At 31.7% G+C, this 22,444-nt stretch overlaps 1 protein-coding gene across 5 annotated transcripts in view; it reads left to right on the top strand.

The window, feature by feature from the left end:
- Positions 1 to 22,444, top strand: part of LOC121114006 (uncharacterized) — a 393,698-nt gene that overhangs the window by 258,115 nt on the left and 113,139 nt on the right. For 2 of the 5 annotated variants that reach the window (XM_071887094.1, XM_071887093.1), the window contains exon 2: positions 17,522 to 17,646. The exons of the other annotated variants lie outside the window; for them this stretch is intronic. In XM_071887094.1, the coding sequence (XP_071743195.1) occupies positions 17,644 to 17,646 (3 nt within the window). In that variant the 5' untranslated portion in view covers positions 17,522 to 17,643. The remainder of the gene's footprint in view (positions 1 to 17,521; positions 17,647 to 22,444) is intronic. 5 annotated transcript variants of the gene reach the window in all.

Below are 22,444 nucleotides of genomic sequence, written 5' to 3'. Positions count from 1 at the left end.
TAAGTCAATAGAACTGCAAATAATTGCATTCTCTCAACAACTTAAAATTATATAATAATGATATCTTAACCAAAGCACTTCAAATAATTAATTGTCTTTTGGCTCTCCATGCAGTAGAGTTAATATACCTGTCTACAGACATTAGTATTGTTCTTTATGGTCATTAATAGAAAACTAATATTAAAGAAAATTTAGCAATAGAAAAAGGGACTTAACCAACCAATTTTGCATTATCATTAGGATGATGCATTTGCCCCGACATAATCAGAAACAGTTAACTCTAACTATGGTACTGTAGCAATGTAATTGCTAAAATTTAGTTAATGTTTACCTGTTACACTTTTTCAATTTCCAAATGCATATGAAGCAAATGCTGAGAAGATCGATCTTCATAGCATAGAGAAGCTTAGAAATCCACCTTGCTCTATGTAAGGCTCCAAGTCTGATTAACTGTCTGAAACCTTTATCTTTTCTTTAACTTAACTAGAAAATCAATAGAATTACAAGTTTTTTATAATTTTCTCTAACAACAGTCTCAGTGGACAACGTTTTGCAAACCTGATGAATATTCTTTCTTCTCTTTCAGTTTATCGTCTAGAGATGGATAAATACGGCCCGCGAATGACGTTTTCCTTATAATATTGGAATAATGGCGTCTTTATACTCTTTATAAATTTGATATTTTGGGAAATTGATAACTTTCCTATCTCGTTCGTTGCTTTTTGGCTCTCTTCTTAGATGTTTTCAATGTTTTGGGACAAAATTTCATTGTTGTTAGAAGTTGTTCTTGAAATTATTTGATTTGGGCAGTCAACTCTCCTTTCGGTCTTTAATTTTTTATATGAAAATATTCTTGGTACAGAGCTTCAACCCTTTCAAACATTTTCATATTGGTGATTATAATAAGGCGAGCCTTTTCGGTAATAAAGCATCACTTATTTGACAACAAAGTTTGTAGCCATCCGTGATATTGTAGTAGATTTTCCAACATTCTCCCTTCTTAAGTTCACCAAGTTTCCCAATCAAGATAGCAGAACTTGATTCCATGGTGGGATTCTATGTAAATCCAGTTATCTTGATATGTTGGGGTCCTGGTGTCTCAAGTAAAGTATTCAAACGAGTATCAGAGCCTCTATTGCACATATTAAGTATCTACTGCAATAACAACAAAATAATGACTTAGGCTAAAGACTATTTAGCTTAAATCAACACTCAAATATTGACCAATGCTACTAATGAACAAAATGTACGCTGTGTATGCAAATTTGTCACTCAGTAATACATACTTGGAACAAAGAAATGAATACTTACCCACAACAATTTTATTATTGGTAGTATCATTTTGTATAAAAGAAAATCTTCGAATATATATTTAGTAAATGGGGGCTACCATATCTATCAGTGTTGCCCGCTTATAAATGTACATTTATAATTGTGTAACCAGCCAATAGACCATTTATTTCTAAGAGCTTTGCATATTATAATTTTCAAATTTCAACAGTTATCCTTGTCAAAATAAAGATTTTCTGTGATTTAAAAGGTAGATGTAAAAACGTTGTGAGCAAATAAAAATAAATTTTGGATGTAATATAAAATTAATAACGAGGCATTTTTTAAACCCTAAGCAAAAAATATTTTAAATCAAAGGAACCTCTTCAATTTCAAAAGGAGAATTGTTGAAGAATATAATATGCAAAATTCTTAGAAATAATAACAGTACATATATGATAGAGTGGGGAAGCCACTGTAACACCTAACTAAAACTGCGGTTAGGGCGTCAACACATTGTAGGCCTATTCGTTTATCGTGGAAATTTATGAAAGTCCTCAAATTATTTATTTAATTGATTATAATGATCGTTGTTGAAGGTTGACTTCGCTGTATTGGTAAAATATTTTTGTTCCCATGTATCTATTTCCCCTCTGGCCCCCTGAACCTCAATAATTGTTTGATGAACATGTATATTTTATATATTTATTATGTAAATAAATAGAATTTGATATCAGCTTACTTGAGTGAAGTTTTAAACATCATGGTGACAACTGCTTGAGATTGAATTTACAAAGGAGGAACGGCGTAGATGATTTTTGTCATAATAACCTTGTGGTTTTAAATCCTGATGTCTCAAATGTGACTGACGTCACAATCCGGGCAGTGTAAACGATTCGTAAGGATCTTTTGAAGAACGATCATCTGGCATACCCCCCCCCCAACCAGCATTCCAAATCTTAATATAATGGATTATCTTTTTAGGGTTACATGAAATATAAAACAAAAAGGACTATCTGCTAACCGCCAATCAAGGAGACAAAGACTAACATATTAAGGAACTACCTAGTCAACACCTACTCCTCCTTCTTGTCCTAGATCCATGACATAATTGGTGCTGGAGGCAAATACATCAAATTAGCTCTTTTTAACATTCATATGTACAATTCAAGATATTTTTAAGTAAATCTGCCGGAAAATATGGCCTCAGTGGCATTTTAAAGATTTTCGAAATATGCGCCGATTTGATTTTAACACATTGTATGTTTAATTATTCCCGCTTTAAAAACTACGCAAAAACATTCTTAACATGAACAATTAGGTTTTTTTGTGAGAAATAGACGATTAAGATGATAGCTGTCAAGGAGGAAAATGCAGAAATGAGTTATGAAGTTATCTTTTTCATGCGGTTGAAATGTTGTACATATTAAATAACTACATATATATTAAATTATGAATGATATATGTCACTTACATGACATATTGGCTACGTATGACAAGTATATTCCTCATAAAAACTCTTCAAATAGTGTCACTCACGAGAATTCCCGTTTTATTAAAATCTAGCACTTCTCTATCACGAAAATGGTCTCAGTTTTTTTCTTGTCATCTTTTGGTTTTTACTCTTCCTTTTATAATCAGTGGTTCGAACGTAATTGGTTGTATTTGAATAAGATATTCTGGAAATCTGAGCTGTTCCCAACAATTTTTGAATTGACAAACTAACATTTTATTTTGGGGCTTTTTTCTGTTTCTTTTTGGATCAAACTTTGCAAGATGCAATATGGGTAACGTCAATCCCAGGCCTGAACTCCTTACACGAGGTTTAGACAAATTCTACGGACATATTGGTCCACTCCTTCTTAAGAAAAATCTCTTCAAGTTTTAACACTTGAGAATGGGGTCGCAGTAACCTTGTTCTCAGCGCGTGACACCCTAGATAACGTAGTCCAAAAGGTTATTTTATGGGCCGGAGGGTGGCCACATTTTCCAAAACCTAAAATTGACTGACTGGTTGGGACGCCATGTCTGTGTTGTCTTGACCTGAGCCTGGTTACCTAGCCCAGCTCCAAAAAAAGTTGGCCTGAGGATAGTTTGACTTGAACCAAGTCAATACCACCATTATTAAGATCTTCCAGGTCTCCTTGGCGCCGATCTTGAGGCCCTTAGGGAACAAATAGTTCTTACATGAAGTATATGTTGCATGACATACATTTGTTTATTAATGGAAACCATCTATTTTCCATTGAGGATTGAAAAGCACCATTTCTGGCTATAAAATATAGTCTTACAACGACTCAAAAAAAAATCGACTCGGTTTGACTCGACATAAGTCACTGGTGTTTCGAATCGTCTCCAATGGTGAATAAATTTTCAAATTATAAATCCAAGAGTTTACTGAATATTTTTTAAGTATGATCGATTAAATTTTGTGTTAACTCTAACCATTAAACACTCGGTTTGACTTGAATTGACTGCATGATTTTTTATTTTTTGAAAATCGTCACTAAACCTCATTGAATGTATTTTGAGTTTTATGACTCTGCTGTTCATAAATTATTTCCTAACCAATCACAATTTCTAATGAAGTTTATCTAACCTCTAAAGAAAGAAACTAGACATGTATCACTATTTTGTACGAATAGCAATATCTCACAATAACTAAAAAATATTAGTATAAGTGTAGTATACAAAAACTTTACAGGGAATATTTCATCGAATATATATATATATATATAAATTAGCAGTGGGGTATTTTTTTTTTAATCCACTCGGTTCGGTTCAACTCAAGTAGACACAGCACTACATTAAGCTGCAACTAAAATGAAACAACAAAGTTGTTTCATCTTTCTTTAAGAAAAAGAAATACATGAACGTAAGTATCTAATTGCATGATAAAAACAAATAAGAGATCCCTAACTAATATCAGGCAATATATAATTTATCGGTGCGTGGACAAAACGTCGACTGTCAAAACGGCGATCGACAAAATGTCGAATAGACTAAACGGCGAATAGACAAAATGTCATCCAGACAAAACTTTGGCTGACAGAAGGTCAACCATAGAATATAAAATAAAGGGTTACTCCAAATGGTGTTGCTATATATCCCATTCGGACATTTCCCCGCCTAAAACATAACCCAGCAGCACCATTCCTATATCAACTATCAGTAAGGGGCCTTCCCAATCCCCCTTATACATGTTGGGCTATTTTCAGTCACCGCCGTGTCCCAAAATGGGATGAAACCCACCACCACTATTTAAGCAACCACTAAGAACCCCTCACAACCCATATGTACCCCCCCCAAATGTTTGTGCTGTTTTCGGGTATGGTATGGCCCCAAAATTGCATGAAACCCACAGCCACTATTAAAATTTACCCCACCTCCATTTGCACCCCAAAAGGGCCTCAGAAATTTGAGACTGTCTCGTATTTTATCTGATTTTGAGGCCAGCGGTACCCGAAATAGCCCCAAACTTCTGGGTATAAATGGGAGTTTGATATGGTGCCTTACTGTTTATTTATTTACGGGGGGGTGGGATAAATATCTCAGGCTGGAAATGTCTGAAATGAAATGTCGTAGAAACAGTTTTTCATATTTTAAAATGTAATATTTGCCGGTCGACGTTTTGTACGGTCGACTTTCTGTCGGTCGACATTTTATCTATTTGACATTTTGTAGTTCGATGTTGTGTCGGTTGACGCCTTGTCTGTCGACGTTTTGACTTACTAGCTAATTTATCATGGTTAAAAAATCTAGAAAGATAAGTGGGAAATCATATATTTGTTACGTATTACATAAATAGATATAAATCAATATGGAATGCATAGATAGATTTACAATAAAGTGGGGCTTCTTATTTGGCTTTGAAAGATGTGATTTACTAAGGAAGTTTTGATTTATCCCTATGTTTCGAGAGATGAGGGAGAGTAGCTACATATCCTTTTTTCGAATATTAAAAAATTATAACCACAATACTATTGAGACATTTAATCTATCATGTTTTTCTAATTTTCTTCGAGATATTGGATAAAAACAGATATGAATGCTTAATTGGAATTTTTTGAAGGAACAATATTTTATTAATAATACAGTCATTTTTTCAGTGTTTTTCCTGTACTTTATATCATTTAAATTGTTGATAATTTTGTTGTAAGAATTTTTACAGTATTCTTAGCATTGTCTATTCTTCTTTATACATTTACCATCAAGCATGTTTGTTGGCCAGATTAAGGCATTAAGAGATATTTGAGGTTGAATTTATTCGATCAATATTATTATTAAATAAAACCAGTCTTATTATATCGTATTCTGCTATAAAAGGTTGATAGTGAATATATCAAAAACTCACTTGTCCCACTATGATGTATTCCTCCGAAATATTATTTAGTCAAAAATTTCTAAATTTCTAAATCAAACCAACTTGTTAATTTTGTTTTGTTTCCTCACATTTCGTCGTTTGTCTATACCAATACTGATCAAAATGCGTGTACTTCGAGCAAAAAAAAAAAAGAAACCTGAAAATCCACATGGAAATACTGACAGTTTGAAAAATGTTTCGAGGAAATTGTCATGGTGTTTCATACGATAATCTACATTCAGCTCAAATATAAGGAAATAAACAAGGACATTGTCAAAAATCCCTCCAATGTCGATTATGTATTCTACTCTGAGTCCAACAAGGACTTACAATTAGAACTCCGTAACTAATCCTGAAGGTTACTCTCCGTCTTTTAAGATCGCACACGATTGTTCAATCAGGTTTTGAATACAATTGAATGTTGTAGAAAAGGTAACTTACTACTTTAGAATTAAATATTAATGATACTAGCTGAGGAAAAGAAAATTCATTCTGCTGATTACTCATTCTAAAAGCACCGGGAGATTTTCCTTACTATTCGTCAACTTTAGTTTCGCGCCTGTATTTTGTGGACAAAATAAAATATTTTTGGTAGTCCGAGGAAACCTTTTTAAAGCATGTTTTCTTTCGTTTTCGTTCCATAATCGTAAAACAAAAAAAAAACATTCCTTGACAAATAGATTTCGTTTAGTCATACTTGACAAAATTAAGACGGAATCAAAATGGATTTTTTTAACTGTTGCAATTGTCCCTGACTACAGGAAGAGTTGGGACCTTTGACGGGTTGTATTCAAATATAACTTCTAAAAAAACTACTGAATACTATAAACTTCAAATATGTTGCAATATTAAGTAACATTTGCTGCTCAAATTTTTTGCCATGTCTCAGTAAAACCACTCCTTGAGTTTAGAGCCAAAAGCAAAAACTGTTCCACATCTCCCCCAAATATCATTTGATTATTCTTACATATTAATTTAATATGCTTTAAATTAGACTTCTTAGATATTTTTGATGGTGTTTTCTAATCTAAAGAATAGGAATAGATATTTTATATTTATCTCAGAAAAAAGTTAAGAAAAAAATAAAATATTTGAAGTTAGTTTTCTAATTATTTTTTAAAGATGTTGTTTGAGGTAAAGAGATGCAAAATAATGGAAAACTTTGCATGGGAAAAATGAAAATAAAATAAGATATTTTGATAGAGAGTTTTATATAAAGTGTAGGATTTTTCTTTCCTAACAAATAAATAGATGGAATTTTAAAAAAAAACTACTTATGCTTCGTTAGACTCCTTTAAAGCAGTTTATTTCTATCAAGGCAGTAGTAATTAATGCCATTTGCAACCATATACATACAAAAAAGAAATAAATTCCCCTTTTTCTTTTGAGCATAGTAATTTATTTCACTTTTTTTTTAGAAATGTACAAATCGATGATTTATAGGGAATAGTAAAATCCAACTGTATGTATTTTACTCTGTGGAGGGTCCTGTTCTCATTTGTCTTATTAATGGTTTTAGTTGAGCATATATTTATCTTTATACAACCATATATACACACATGTGCGTTACTACTCGAATAAATGAGAAATAAAACACATGGAAAAAGTTATTTTATGAAAAAGAATGAAGATAAGCAAAAAATATGTTTATTTTTGTAAAATAGAAAAATAGTTACCTCGTTTTTTTATTTTAAAAAGTTATTTTTTAGCTACAATAACCACAGCCATGGATAATTTTTATGTAAATAATCCCTTTAAAAAAAATATATGCAGATTTCTAATATGAGTATTAAATTAGATGATGCAACAACTGATTCTATAACTACAGGGTAGGGAAGCAAAACGTAGACTGTTAATTGATATTTATTTTCTCATTGATATAAAAAGGTTTAGAGAGTATTTTTTGATATTCTGTTTATGTGTCGTTTTTATATAAACAAACTGTACTAATCAATTAGTCATTGTATCTTCATGAGCGAGTAAAAAGGACGCCTTTCTCAGATCTCTTCGATGTTGGAGTTGATGTAATGAAGATTACGAACATTGTTAAGTGTTCTAGGGGCCTGTTTTTTAAGTTGGCCAAGATAGAAAAATTGAGAATACCTCTCCAGGATATCAGGAAGTGAAGGAGATTCTTGCTAAGTTTGGAGATCAATATACAGAAAGATCCCACGTAGTCGATGAATCGCCTCAACAACGACTTTTCTGTGGCTCCTAGGACCATCAGGAGGGCTAAAACTTGGGACTATTTTCTTTCACAAGGATCCCACACCACATTATAACAGGGGGTATGAAAGCCAGGATGCTTGAGAGGTGCAAGAAAAATGGGCAAATTCTAAAAAAATTCTAGGACAAGAAGATTTTTACATTTGATCAATTCTACAACCCCTGGAACGACCGTTGGCTTGCGTAAACGAAAGAATGGGTCAAAGAGGCTAACCACGCCAAATATCGGACCCAAACAATAGTTCTTAATGTTGTTCCCTCTGATGGAAATAGATGCCTCCGTTCCTTTTCAAGGCTAGACATAAAATCAGTCAGGAGGCCTCTAAAAATGGGCTTAAGTAGACTATCTTGCAATTGCTCAAGACCAACTAGCGGGGGATCTACGTGTAGACTCAAAACGGCACCCCTCTCATACGTCCACCAAACTTCAAAAGTTCTGCGTCGATAACATGGCTCCATTCTTGTACAAAGAGATATGGCATTCACTCCTGCATGGCCTTCAAGCAACGTGTAAAGGCTGCGATTTATAATGTAGGGTGGCATATTAAGTGCAAAAAAGGTTTCCGAAAGCCTTGTTTACATTTTTTATTAACATTATTTTTTTGCCTATTATTGCAAATATAAAATTATTGATGTATTTCTAAATCCATCTCTCGAGTCCACGTTTTCCTTCCTTACCCTATCTATAATTTTTATTTAGGATTGAACCTATTTATTTTTTCAACATTATAAATAGAACTGAGCCATTCCCTCGCAAATTGCCCAAACTTTTCGTATCCACAACTCAAGACTTTAATAAATTGAGTAAACATGTAAATTTTAGATAAATACTAGCAAAAATAAATCCAATCAGATGATTGTTTCCCAAGATATGAAGTCCTCAATAATAGATTTCATCTTGATAAAGTCCAACTTTTTTTATATTTATCTGTTCGACCCTGTCATATATAATGTATATTTTATACAATTTTCAAGTGAGAAGGAAATATACATATATTACAAATGAAAAAAAAAAAGGATTTTAAATTGACTTTATTTATTTATACGATAATTATTAATAGTTAAAGCTATGGTATATCTATTTAATAGACTGCATTTTATTTGGAGCTCAAATCATAATACATTATTTATGTATCTTTTCAGTGACTTTCCACCTCAAAAACGATCAAATTTAATCCACATCGTCAAAGTTCATTGAATAATGTCTTATTCCAAAAGAAGTTAATATAAAAACAAAGTCGGAATTAAGACTTTTTTATAAGTGCTTGATTTTCAAAAAATATGTATTTGTAAAAATTGAAGCAAGTACTGATTCAGAAGTTATAACCATTTGAAATTGCAGGGATAAAGGACTACTTACCTTGTGAACCAATCATTTCATTGAGAAAAGCATATCAAATTTGAAGTTTAAAAGGGAATCATCTACTTTTAAATATGCCTTCATCAAGTAATGATGTAACCAAATGAAAACTCGAACTTGATTGCACTCAAAAATTGCTATATTCTCCTAGCACAAACTCGAGGAAACTTGAAAACATTGAATCGAATCCTAAACTTACATTAAGTAAATACGTACAATAGATAAAATGGTTTTGTACTTTTCTTGGAGATTATAAATAGAGTTCTATAAAACATGACCTAACCCTCACAGTTTGAAGAATGTTTGAAAAATATCAGTTTAGCTGTCATAACAATCTCCTAGCAGTTATAAGATAAGAAACTGAACTCCAATTCCACTTCGTATTTTCAATTTCATAGGTAGGAATTACTCTGATGTCGATTCTCAATTCTACTCGGAATCTCACAAGGACTTATACGTATAACTCCCGAACAAATCATCAATGTTACTCACCATTATTCATGAGTACACCGGAGTAAATACTTATAATATTCCGTCCTCAAGAATGAAAGAACATTGATAAATGGAGTGAAAAAAATTAAAGCACCCTAAGATACCAACAAGCTCATATTTTATTCCACTTTCAATGTCTATTTTAATAAAGCAAAGTTTGTATGTCTGTTTCTTTGCCTATGGAGGACTCATTTTTAACAGCGAGTGTGTGTAGCTCAGCCCTTGATAATAAAAAAATAAAAAGAAGGAAAGTACGTATATAAAAGTAAAATAATTTGTGACCAGGGAGAAGCTTTAGCAACGAGTGTGTACACTGTGTAGGCTCCGCGCTTCATATTAAAAAGAAAGAAAGGGATTATACAATTATTCGGTTGTAAATCCTAAGTTTTTTTTTTTTTTTTTTGAGTTTGAGTATTTGTTGTTGGCAAGCAGAACAATTTTTGTATTTTATAATGTTATAATGATTATTTTCTTTTCGAGGAGAAAACATCTAAGTAATGAGTAACTACGTGTGAGTGTGATCATAAAAAGCGAGAGTAACACTGATAATTTGTTGGGGAATAAAGTCCTGAATTAATAGAGCAACTATAAATTTTAGAAGCAGAGTTTGTCTTTTCGTCGACGCCTAATATATATGAGCTATTCCTCTCCCAACAGAGACATACTAAAATCATAATATTGTTGCACAAGATAACATGTACATGTAATAATTTGCATTGGTACACACTTCTCCTATACACTACATGCAAGAGTATTAGAGCGTGCACCACCTCTTTAACTTTATTCTCGAGAATATAGAGAAATTCAGTCAAAAAGTTAGGCACATGAATAAAGGGCTATTCTTGCTACACTTCAAATGATATATTACAGGCTAATATTTACATATAACTTCTGCACGAACATGTGAAGGAAAAGGTTGGAGTTTGCTCTACGCCAGCATGATGCCTTGGATATCGTCAAACAGATTGAGGTGAAACGCTGTACCGTTTATCACGCTCACAACCGCCTGGAAGAAGGGCCCAAGAATTGTTCTTGAAGCGTTAAGCCAGTCAATATAACCCCCAAAGCGAACAAATACTCTTTTGAAGTCAACCCACACATATGTATGGTTAAATTAGCAAAAAAAATATAAAAAATTAGGTACAGTCTACGGTAGAAATGATGGTGAAAGAAGTTTCAAGAGAGGCCCTTCTTAAATCAAACGCACCGACAAATTCCATGAGGAGCATTGTAAAAATCTTCTGTATGACTTGTTATTTAACTTCTGGCAACCCAGGTGCCTGTAACTCAACCTGCAAAATAATAGGATCTGGTGGCAAGTGGAGTCTGAAAGCCGCTGATTCCACCACAACAACACGTCCGACCTCAAATCCTCTGTTAATACGGAGTGAAGAAACTGAGCCCCAGCTACAACCCATTGCCACCAAGTGCGCCCAAAATCACGCATAATGTTTTTGTATATATATCGAGCAAATCACTCTTGATGTCTACCATATCAAAGTCAAATTGACTTCATTCAGATTAAAATGAAATACAACTTGTTACAAGCTGGCATCAGACTTATTCACTATCAAATAGGTACTATACATCAAGAAATCCATGTATTAACATATTTATGTAAATATATGACGACTGATAATTTATATAAATTATTAAATTTATATTGAATTGAATATCTTTAGAGTCTCTTGTTCTTCCAAGAAACGAGTCATTTTATAATAATTCAATTGATGAAATTATTTTTTATATATATTTTATTTAGTTGGTTGAATAGTCTATGTAAGTTTGTGAAGAAAAAAATATTAATGTCCTATAATATATGTATCAAAGGAGTTTAAATGTAAAAAAAAAAAATAATAATGCAATGAATCTGTTTATATTGTAAAAAATGGGTCTTTCAAAAAAAAAATAATAATAATAATTCGTTGTCATTGTTGAATATTTCTTGAATTGGATTTTTCCAAATTTATTCATTATATTTATATAAAATGGTGTTTATATATATTTTATATGTTGGGGTCAAGTAAAGGGGGATATAGACGGAGGATTACATTTTGCATTTTATAACTAGGTTTTTTTTTTAAATAAGTGAAATACAATAATATTTACAGCATAATCAAAGAAACTCTTTTTACCTGTATTTGCAAAAATATTTATTCGGAATAAATTACCAAAAGTTTTGTTATTTATTGTCACACACGTAACGTATTTTCTTGTTTTGGGACACTCTTTTTATTTTCTAGTTTTCTAAAGATCATATCAATCCCATCTTAATAAACTTCTTTTTTTTTTTTGTTCCTCTTCAACTGAAGCGTCAAAGTTTTTTTTATTATTATTATTTCTTTAGGAGGACTCAAATTACAACACTTAAAAAGTTTTATTTTTTTATTCTTCTAAACTGATAAAATCTTGTGGGATTCATTTACAGAAAGAAGGAGTCAATTGGTACTTTAAGAAGTCAAGCCATCAGCTTTTTCTCTCTGAATGTTATTAAATGTAGTTAAAGTCCTATGCTTAAAATAATATCAAAGATTGGCAAAGGATATTTATAAATTAATTTTTGACAGTCACCCCTAACTACGATATGTAACAATCCAAACTAGAGTCTTTAGAGATATTTATAAATTAATTTTTGACAGTCACCCCTTTATAGAGAGCTGAAATTTAAAGATTACAAAAAAAACTCTACTGATTGATAAGTTCAATTTGGTTATTTATCTTCTGTGAATGCTAGAAGGAAAACTATTTACAAATTGTGCTGTGCATAAGACCATAGAGATGTGATGATGAACCTCACAAAGTATTCAAGAAGACAGCTTATTGCATTGTGAAGTTTTTTAGGACCACTGTGCCTTCAACAGACCAAAACTTGACCCTAGAATTGACTAGAAGCACACACCATGGGTTTTAATGGTTTAAAGGATTTGATAGAGGCCATGCCTGACATCCCTATAACTGTGCAATATGACAGATTGTTTTTTTAACTTTTTTCAAATTTCGATTACGGCTATTCCCAAAAAAAATTCATTGACTTATAATGTCATGTTTCATATGGAAAAAATCAAATTTAGGTGGAATGATCCTAAGTGGTGGATTGGTCTCTACTGAGCACCTATTCTATTTTATCTTATTTTCATCAAATCTGTCTGGCGCGGTTGAAAAAAAGGATGACTCATATACCAAGTCTCTAAGTATCTTGGAAAAAACAACATCTGATAATAATTATGAAATGAGGATTTCCTTCTCATAATATTCCTCAAAAACGACTAAATTTTTGTTTCTTTGCAAAATTCAAATTTTGTTACTCACATACCATCAAATTGCATACATAAATATACACACATTGTCATTGAAGGAGTAATTTGACTTTGAAATATCGTTTAATCATTTTAAAAGCTTCACTGGCTCGATGCACATGAACTTTTTCTCGTAAGACTATACCACTGATTGTTTAATAAATGATGTAGGTTATAAGGTTTCTTTTCAAAGATTTCACGATTCTGTTGCTCTTAGATTTTTCAAAGTTTTTGCACCTACGAGTAATTTCTGAGTCAAACAAGCTTTCAGAGTAAATATTGGATTTAATTATTTCATCCGATATAAGCTTCCTTCCTGTATATAGGTGAATACACATTAAAGATTTGCTTGAGATAAAGTTTAAAAACGATTTATGACCTGCAAAAGATATGTTTTATACATGGACAAAAAATGATATCAACAATGAATCTATCACTAATTTGCAAATGAATATTTAACCATAACTTCAATTTTTTTATGTAAAAAACATAGATTAATTTGAAATATTACACTAAAGTACATTTGGATACGACTGAAGCTACAATGCAAATTGTCAAAACGCATTAACCAGCTTTAGAAGATTTCCTTGGTTATGTGAAAACTTTTTTCACAGATCGTGTCTATTATCAACTTTTCTCGTAACGTATGTACTTTTTATACTTTTTGCAGATTTCACCATGTTAATTCAATTAAAAGGGTTAATTCAAGGACGTTGCATAGTTAATTATAGAATTAATCCTATGAAAATCCAATTTTTATGTAAATAACTATAATTGGGCAAATATTGATCACGTGGTTTTTTTTCTTCGCTTGGTTTATAAGTTTTAATAAGCTTAGCTTCAAAATTATTTTATCTTGTGTAAATATATATATATTTTTTATATTAAATTTAACATTATTTATTATTTTTTAGTAAGTTGATGTGGATTTTAGTATAATTTGGATGAGAAAAGACGGTTAGAAGCGTATATAAATTTGTAATTAGAAAAAAAAAATTCTCAAAATTATTTTGTTTTCGTTATATTACTTCTATGAAACGTTTTTCACTTGAAAAAATTATTTTCATGGTAAAAAGAAAAAAAAAATATTTAATGGCTTATATGACGTGCTGAGCTTTAATACACAATTGTTGTTTCCTTATATGATACGCTACACAGTTGTTGCTTCATTGTTAGTCCTTAGATCCATTCAGACAAACTTTACTTTATGAATATAGATTTACTATATTATACCAGATTTTCACTTCATCACAATTTACGTATAAATAAGCGTTACATTTTTTGTAAGTTTAAAAACATCATTAATTCATAAGTTGATAACTTTTGGTCAGGGTGGTTAGCCATCAACAACAAATCACCATGTGCAAAACTTTACACTTGTCAGAGAACGAGATTCGAAGATCTTTTAACTTCAGTTAAATATTATTTCGTGTAGATTTTTTAAATTTCAAGTTGTTTTATTTCAAATTACTCACAAAAGCAAGAGCTTTAATTATGATTAATTTATTTTTGACCGGAAAAAAAGCAATGAAACATTATTGCGAAATATTAAAAATGGTACCCCAGAAAAGCAGAAAATTTGATGTTTAAATTTTTTTTAGGGTTTTAATCTACTCATATCTTATAAGTATGTATGCAAAAAATCCGAATGGGATCCTTTTCTTTAGGTCTATAATTAGAAAAGGTCAAATCTCCCTGAAACATAATTTACGTGGAAATTAGAAATTTTAGTAGTAATCCCATCAGTTACATGAACTTTTTTGTCTATTTTCTATCATATGTAAGGACACAACCGAGGAAAAAAAACTTTCTTTTTCTTTATATTTATTTTTATTGTCAGATCATAAACATCTTTCTATATAGGTATACAGAAAAGCAACATTTTATATACCTTAATAAAACTCTTTCTTTCTCTCTGACTCATCATCGTCCACAAAAGAAAAAGCAAAGGAAACTATTTACTAAACCCTCATATCTATAGAAATTCGATAAAAGCTATTTGGAAAATAATAATAATAACAAATTGGTTCTATATTATTTTATGTGTAATCTATATAAAGGATTTAGGAAATTGAAAAGATATATCAATCATAAAAATACGAGATTTATTTATACGGATGTATATTTGACTTGCTTCAGAAGGAAAAAGAATACAAAAAGGTTTGCAAAATTATTGACTAATCATACCTGGGTATATATTAGTGTTGAGACTCTACCCAAGGAAGAATTCTTGCGGTTCGATCTTAATAGTATAAGGACCATTGTAACATTTATGTTCCATTTCAAACAAATGTGGAAATAAGCAGAAATAGCTTGTTGAACGAAAGTTTTACTATTCCATATGTTATCGCTCACTTAATTTTGTATTTTAACCCCGGTTACATAGCGTCTTAAAATATTGTTTGAATTGCAAGGAATGGCATTAAAACTCAGATGTACATTAATCTAACATGTTTTCTATTTCTTCCACTTCTAGGTAGGCTATAGATAATAAAAAAATATAATAATAAGTAATATTATTAAACTTTTTTATCTTAATCTAGAAATTGGTGACGTATATGTGTCATTTAGAAGTAATTTTGTTATCATCTATTCACAAATTGGTACACATATATTCAATTTCAATAAAAAGTGAAAGGCTTTGTTTGTTTGTTTTTTCCCCTGTTATATACTAGATGATTTATATTAATGCTAAGAAAATATTTTTTTATTGGCCTTAAAATAACTCTGCTCATAATAGGATTAATTGATTTTATCTAGTTTAGAGTTGTCACGATATCCCTATTTTTTACAGGTTCTGGTACGAATAAATGTACTCTCTCATCTAAAAATTATTTAAGATAAAAATGTCGTTAAGGAATGGACTTACAAGGGCGTTCGTAGGGTACTTTTTTGAAGGGTTAGGTCAGAAAATTTTTATTTTTACTTTTTTTTGTATTCAGAACAATTTAGTTTAGGGTGGTTGGGGTGAGGAAATTGTCAGAATATGTCATCGATGGGCCATTTTTTTAATACCAAGTGGAACTCCATGTACCACTTCCAAAATTAGGTTCGAAAAGTAATATTTTAAATGCGTCGATAACCCTGTAGTACTGGTATACTGAATAGCGCAACTCACTAGCATAATAATTAACACTGTATTTTGTTATCACATGTTGAGGTTTCTTCCTCAAACTCTGAAATTTGATTACTTTTTTATTTCCAAAATTGTATTCTTGCGTTTTTTATACTTTGCAATTTTTAGGAGTGAGAAAACAGAAGTTTGAGTATTTACGCCATCCACAACTCATTTCTTAATGCCTTAGTGTAGTTGTAAGTGTAGCTCTAGTATCAGTTGAGTATAGTGCCATTATTATAAAATGTGTAAGTACGCCAGGTTACTTATAGGTATTGAACGGATATATTACAAGAAAAAACCTAGTTTACCAATTATAAAAGGAAAAACTGTTTGTCTGTGTGTTCTGTCTTCTTTTTGTTCATAATTAAATAGGTTGTGGGAGTATTAACATTCCCCTCTAAAAGAAGAATTATCGTCTATCTTTGGTGTAAATTGATTTGAAAATACATAGTCAAATAAATATATATAAATTTAAATCTAACCATAATATTTTCCCCTGCGCTAATGCTCTTTAAATGTAGAAAGTTCTCTTATTTATAGCAGTAATTCATTTTCTCCCCCAAAATCATATACCAGCTGATATTAAGAATAGTCTTAATTCAGTAATATCATATGTCTCCCTGCCGTGTTCTTTTCGCGCTCTTACACTCTCTACCGTTCGCATAGTTATACGGCACAACATTACTCTGGACCGATTTGAATCAATATTTGGACCATAACCACGGTTTGATAGCGTGGACCAAAATGTAAGGTATAGATCGAAATTCAAACCATGAACGGATACTTTCTTCTGTAAAAAAAAAAACACACATGACAAATAAAAATTATTTGAAACAAACAAAAAAGTGGCATTAACTTTTTTGTAGGACCGGGTCAATATATCATTTTTTGGGAGCAACTGTGAATCAAAACTACATAAATTGAATTCTAGAGAATAATTTGTCCTGCCTGTGTTATCCACTTCATTAGAGCGAATTTAACTATGAGAGTGGTCCTAACTAATGTTGGACCTAATTAGTTAAAACCGTTTTAGACCGTTTTAAGATTCATAAATAGACACCTAACAATAATATACGTATGTATATTGTTTTTATCCTTCTAAATAATTTGATACAAACATAATGTGTAAAAGGTGATTAGTGAATACTTCTGTAGATGAAAAACAACTTTATGTAGAAAGAATATTGCTAAATGCGAAATATAGGTATTCTTATATTTTTTTGTCAAAGCGTTATATAAATATAAATACGAATAAATAAAAAAATAGTATTTGGATCTTCTAACATCTTAGCATAGATAGATAAATGTTTAAGGTCCAAAAGCAGTATATTCCTTAAACCATTAAAATAAGTATGTAAATGTATTTTGAAACTAATAACCTTCTATTTATATTATAGGTATGTTACTCTGAATCAAAAATAGACAATTGGATGTATGTAATCCTTGCAGTTCACAAATGACTTCCTTTAAAATAATTCCGTAAGATGCTTACGATTTGATTCCTTCGAGATCTTAACATATGGTAGATATGATTTTCAACAAGAAATTAAAATGATTAATTATGATAGTAAATCTACATGGATTGTTTTTTTAATTTAATTTTCTTGAACTTATATTATGAATTTGTTCTAATTAATCCTTCAAAGACGCTTCAAATTGCATTTAAACTTACAAAAATATTGATTAATATACGTACACGGTAAAATTCCCTCTAAAACCAAATTGAATAATGAATCTCAATTATAATTTATTTTTTTCAATGTTATAGTCGATTATGTCATATTCACGTTTTGTGTACCTTCACTTCTAAAAAATTTATGGCTTCTTACTGTGACAATATATTATCATCATCCTACCAAATTTGATCAAAATCGATTTATACCTTTTGCCGTAATCCAGCTCACCTATAAACAAGCAAAGGGAGGCAAAACCTAAGCTCTGTTCAACTTTGTTGGTGGAGGTAACAATTAGAGAAAAAAATTAATGATTGATTATATATGAGAAATCAGTTAAAGCCAAATATTAATCCTCTTTAACCAAAGAAAAGATACTGAAAAATTGGCATCTATCAATTTTTGCACCCAGGGGAGTATTCAGTTTTTTTTTTTTTTTACAATGAGTGTTTCCGCTATTTATTATAAATAAAGACAAAACTTTTTGCTCATTAGTACGCCCATGATGTTATCTCATTAATTTGCTCTAGAAAAAGTTTAAAAAACACTTTTATAGAATATGAATTTAAAGCCCGTAATTGTTGGATTTAGGTTAGTGAAATATTGGTGTCTTTATTTTTGTGTGTGTTCCTTTAATTGGTCAGACGGAGTTGTACTGATTAACTATAAGTAAACATTACAGTATTACATTTACTCTATCTGACCTAGGAATCTTCTTGGAAGTTCATATACATAAAGTATATTTTCTTTTCTAGGAACGACCTGGCACGAACCTACACAGATTGAGTTCAAGAGAATATTTTCGCTCGAGTGCTTTGTCTATTGAGCTACGTCGTTCCATTAATTATTTCGGTATTCCATAAACAAATATAATTAGAATTTATCATTCTTTTAATAATTGTTCAAGATTTATTTTGTGTTGATGCAGCACATTAAATATGTAACACTTATAATACTTTATTTGTTGAATAATAATTTATGTATGAAAGATAATATACTATATATAGTTGTTCTTCATTCGATTTAAAAGGAGATCTGAAGTGTTTTGACATTCAAATACGCATGAGTTTTTGAAGAAGCAGTTTTGTTAGAATTAGTGTTAAAATTAATTTGTGTATAAAAAATACATGACGGCCAAATATTAGCGGTTATATACAACTATTAATTATATACAGTATGTCCAAAAATTGATGGTGGTTCAAATATTTTTACTTTTATTATCCCTAAATGTATTGGGTTTGAATGAAATCAAATTTGTATGGTATTTTTTAGACAGCTTTGCATATTTTTGGATCTTCATAGTATAAAAAATGTTTAATGTTCAGTCTTACACTGTATGAGGTAATTATTTTTTCCTCTCAAACGTAAGAACGTCTATAAGTCCAATATACAGTCAAATTCCAGATATAAGAAAGTCGGACATAAATAAAATACTCTTATAGTCAACCATATCTCAGATATCATTTTTTTACAACAAGAAATAATTCGCATAGAAGAAAACACGAAGTAAAAAATCAGTGTAAAGTAAACTTTTTTTTCGCTATTAACTTCATTGGAATTTATGATTTATCAATTTTATAAGTATTTTAAGTATGACGCCAGAATTTAAGTTCTATATGTTTCTTTTTAAATTCATCAAACATTGCTATTCAATCAAATTAGATACATATCATGAGTGCCCCCAGAAAAACTCTTTTGGTTAAAGAATCTAAAAATCATCGATTATAATCCGTCAAAAACAGGATCTAATTAATGGGGTTTTAACAGATCAATAAACAGGTTGGATCGTCACTCTTTCTAACAGAAGTCACTTGACAAAAGAGGCATTATTAATATGGGATTAACCATGACCTTGTATATTTTATGTATTGATTATTAGTTAATGATATAATATAATACAGTTGTGTACATAAGATAATAATCAGGCGTCATCGATCATTCTAAACATAGCACAAATAAAACACTAGTTGCCTCGAAAATGAAAGTTTCAAATACACTTAATTTCACAATTATCTAATAATTGTGGTTTTTTAATACTTCAAATATAAGAAAACTCCGAATAGAATCGACTTTTTATTCGAAAAATGCCCTTTATTTTATAAAATTCCTATTTAAAAAGAATTTTATCCTGAGATTTAGCATTATTAACTTGTTTTTATAGAAAATGAAGTTAGCCTTGGAAAACTAAATTTTAAGAATCTCAAAGAACCATCCATTTTAAAGATAAGATACGAAGTCAATACAAAGATTTAGGTGGTATTGTATATTGAAAATAAGATGTAAATATACTTTAAAAATCTTTCCAAAACTACCTAAATATATATTTTTTTTAAATCTTTGAAACGAAGTAGCTCAATAAACAACACGCTCGGGAGAAATTATTCAATTGAACTCAATGTGTGGCTGTTCCTAGAGAAAGAAGAAATATACATTAAGGATATGGACTGAAAGGAAGATTTTTATATCAGATGGAGTAAATTTAATATTAGAATGTTTACTTATACCGGGCCGTGCAGAATTATTTACCGATTTTTGTTCAAAACATATCGCGGACAATAATGACATTTCGAATGACTTGAGAAACAATTATTCATACATTTTTAGAATAATAAAATAGTTTGTGATCATATTTAATCAATGTAGCCACCATTTGACTCAATGATACTGGTCAGGCGACGCCTGAAGCTGCCACAGACTTGCTGGAGGTAATCGGCGTCCATGGAGGCCCAGGCCTTGTTGACAGCAGTCTTTAAGGCATTTATGTTCTTGTGTCGTTTTTTGCAGGCCTTGGTCTCCACGTGCGCCTAGATAGAGAAGTGTAGTGGGTTCAGATCCGGGCTCTGAGGGGGCCAGTAGTCCTTGGGACAAAAGTTCATGTTGTCCTTGAGCCACTCCTGAGCTTTCTTGGAAGCGTGGGCGGGTGCTCCATCTTGTTGAAACCCCCAAGGAGAGTTGCCGACTATGGATTTGATCCACGGAAGGACCTTGGACGCCAGAATCTTCACATAATCCTCCGCTGTTAATCTGTAGCCAGCGGGGAACCATACCGGCTTCATGGCCTTCCCGTTGGAGGCCACGAGACCCAACATCATCACCGAAGCAAGGTGCTTTGTTGTTGCCAGATAGCAGTGCTTATCTTGCACATCTCCAAACCTCACAACACGGTCATTTTGCCTGTTGAAAACAGGATCGACCGTAAAAGTTTTCACATCTGAAAAAATGATGATGCGTCCAGATGAGCTCTTGATATCATTCAAGATTTTCTTGGCACGCTCAAGTCTGACTTCTCGCTGACGTTCAGTTAGCAGAGGGCGTTCAGTACGCCTCAGGGACTTTCCTCCTGCCCTTTTCAATGCCCTTGAAACAGTTGATCTCGACGTTCCCATCTTTCTGGCCATGTCGGCAATGGACCTGTTGGGAGTCCTCTTGAACACTGCCTTTACTTGCCTTGTTGAGACAGTGGGATTCCTGCCAGCCCCAGGGGAATGCTTGAGATCACCCCCAGCCTCCAAGCGCTTGGAAACGTTATAAATTGTCTTCAACGAGGCCCCAACCTCTTCGTTAATGTTGTTATGAGGCACTCCCGCTCGGAGGAGGGCTGCAATTTCGATCCTCTTTGTTTCCTGATTGGACATGGTCTCACGTGTGGAAGTTGTTACGCTCTCACGGGAAGGATTTTTGTTTATTTTAACAGTAAAAATAAGAAACAATCAGATTGGTTGCACCAAAACCTCTTAAAAAGTATATTAACATCATCGGTAAATAATTTTACACGCCCGGTACTTAATGTGTGCGAGTCCATCTGACCAATTAAAGGAACATTAATACATATATATATATATATATGTTCTTTTAAGGGATGGGATTGGAAAAAGACACAGATGATCCAAATACAGGGTCAATATTTACCCAAAAACTTACAATAGTATTTAATTATACTTTTACACATTTATTTTTAATAAATAGTCTTCATTGCCCAAATGATGAGAGCTGAAATATAAATAAATAAGTTTTGTATTTATCCCATGTCTCTCAGTCCAAAAATGTTTGAGCAATAAGAAAGGAGGCAGCGCGTGGGCAGCCGAGAAGGTTGCAAAGACCGTTTGCATCTCCATCCGGACTGCCTAACAACATCAAGAAGTCCATGAAGGAGTGCCTCTCCCATAAAGCCAATTAGAACAAAAACTTCTGCAGAAACAATATCTCCTGTCTCCATGTGACCTTTTTCCAGCCCTGACCTTAACCCCTTTCGAGATTCTTGGAGAAAAATGTCTCCATACCTCGAATCAAAATTGGAATTCGTTACGAGCTGTTATTATGACAGCGGGGTACGCCATGGACACTGCTTTCATTGTAAAAAGTTTCAAAGACTGAGCAAGTTATTGCTTGTGAAAGAGGACAAATTGAATAAAGAATATAGCTAAATATAATATTTAAGTATATCATAAAATTGGTTTGGTATTGTCTCTTTATTAAATAAAATCACATGTTTCTTAACTAAAGTCATACGACTAGAAGTTTTGTGTCTCCACTCTGTGTAGGTGGACAATCCACACAGAAGCAAGCAATATTACTGTATTTTATTTTAAAGATCATATTGGGGCCAAAATGAGGCACATATATCATAAGAAGTTTCTCAACTATAGT

Source organism: Lepeophtheirus salmonis, chromosome 3 (genome assembly GCF_016086655.4).
Source record: "Lepeophtheirus salmonis chromosome 3, UVic_Lsal_1.4, whole genome shotgun sequence".
In the NCBI taxonomy this organism is placed as follows: Eukaryota; Metazoa; Arthropoda; class Copepoda; order Siphonostomatoida; family Caligidae; genus Lepeophtheirus; species Lepeophtheirus salmonis.
This window is presented reverse-complemented; position numbering and strand designations above follow the sequence as displayed.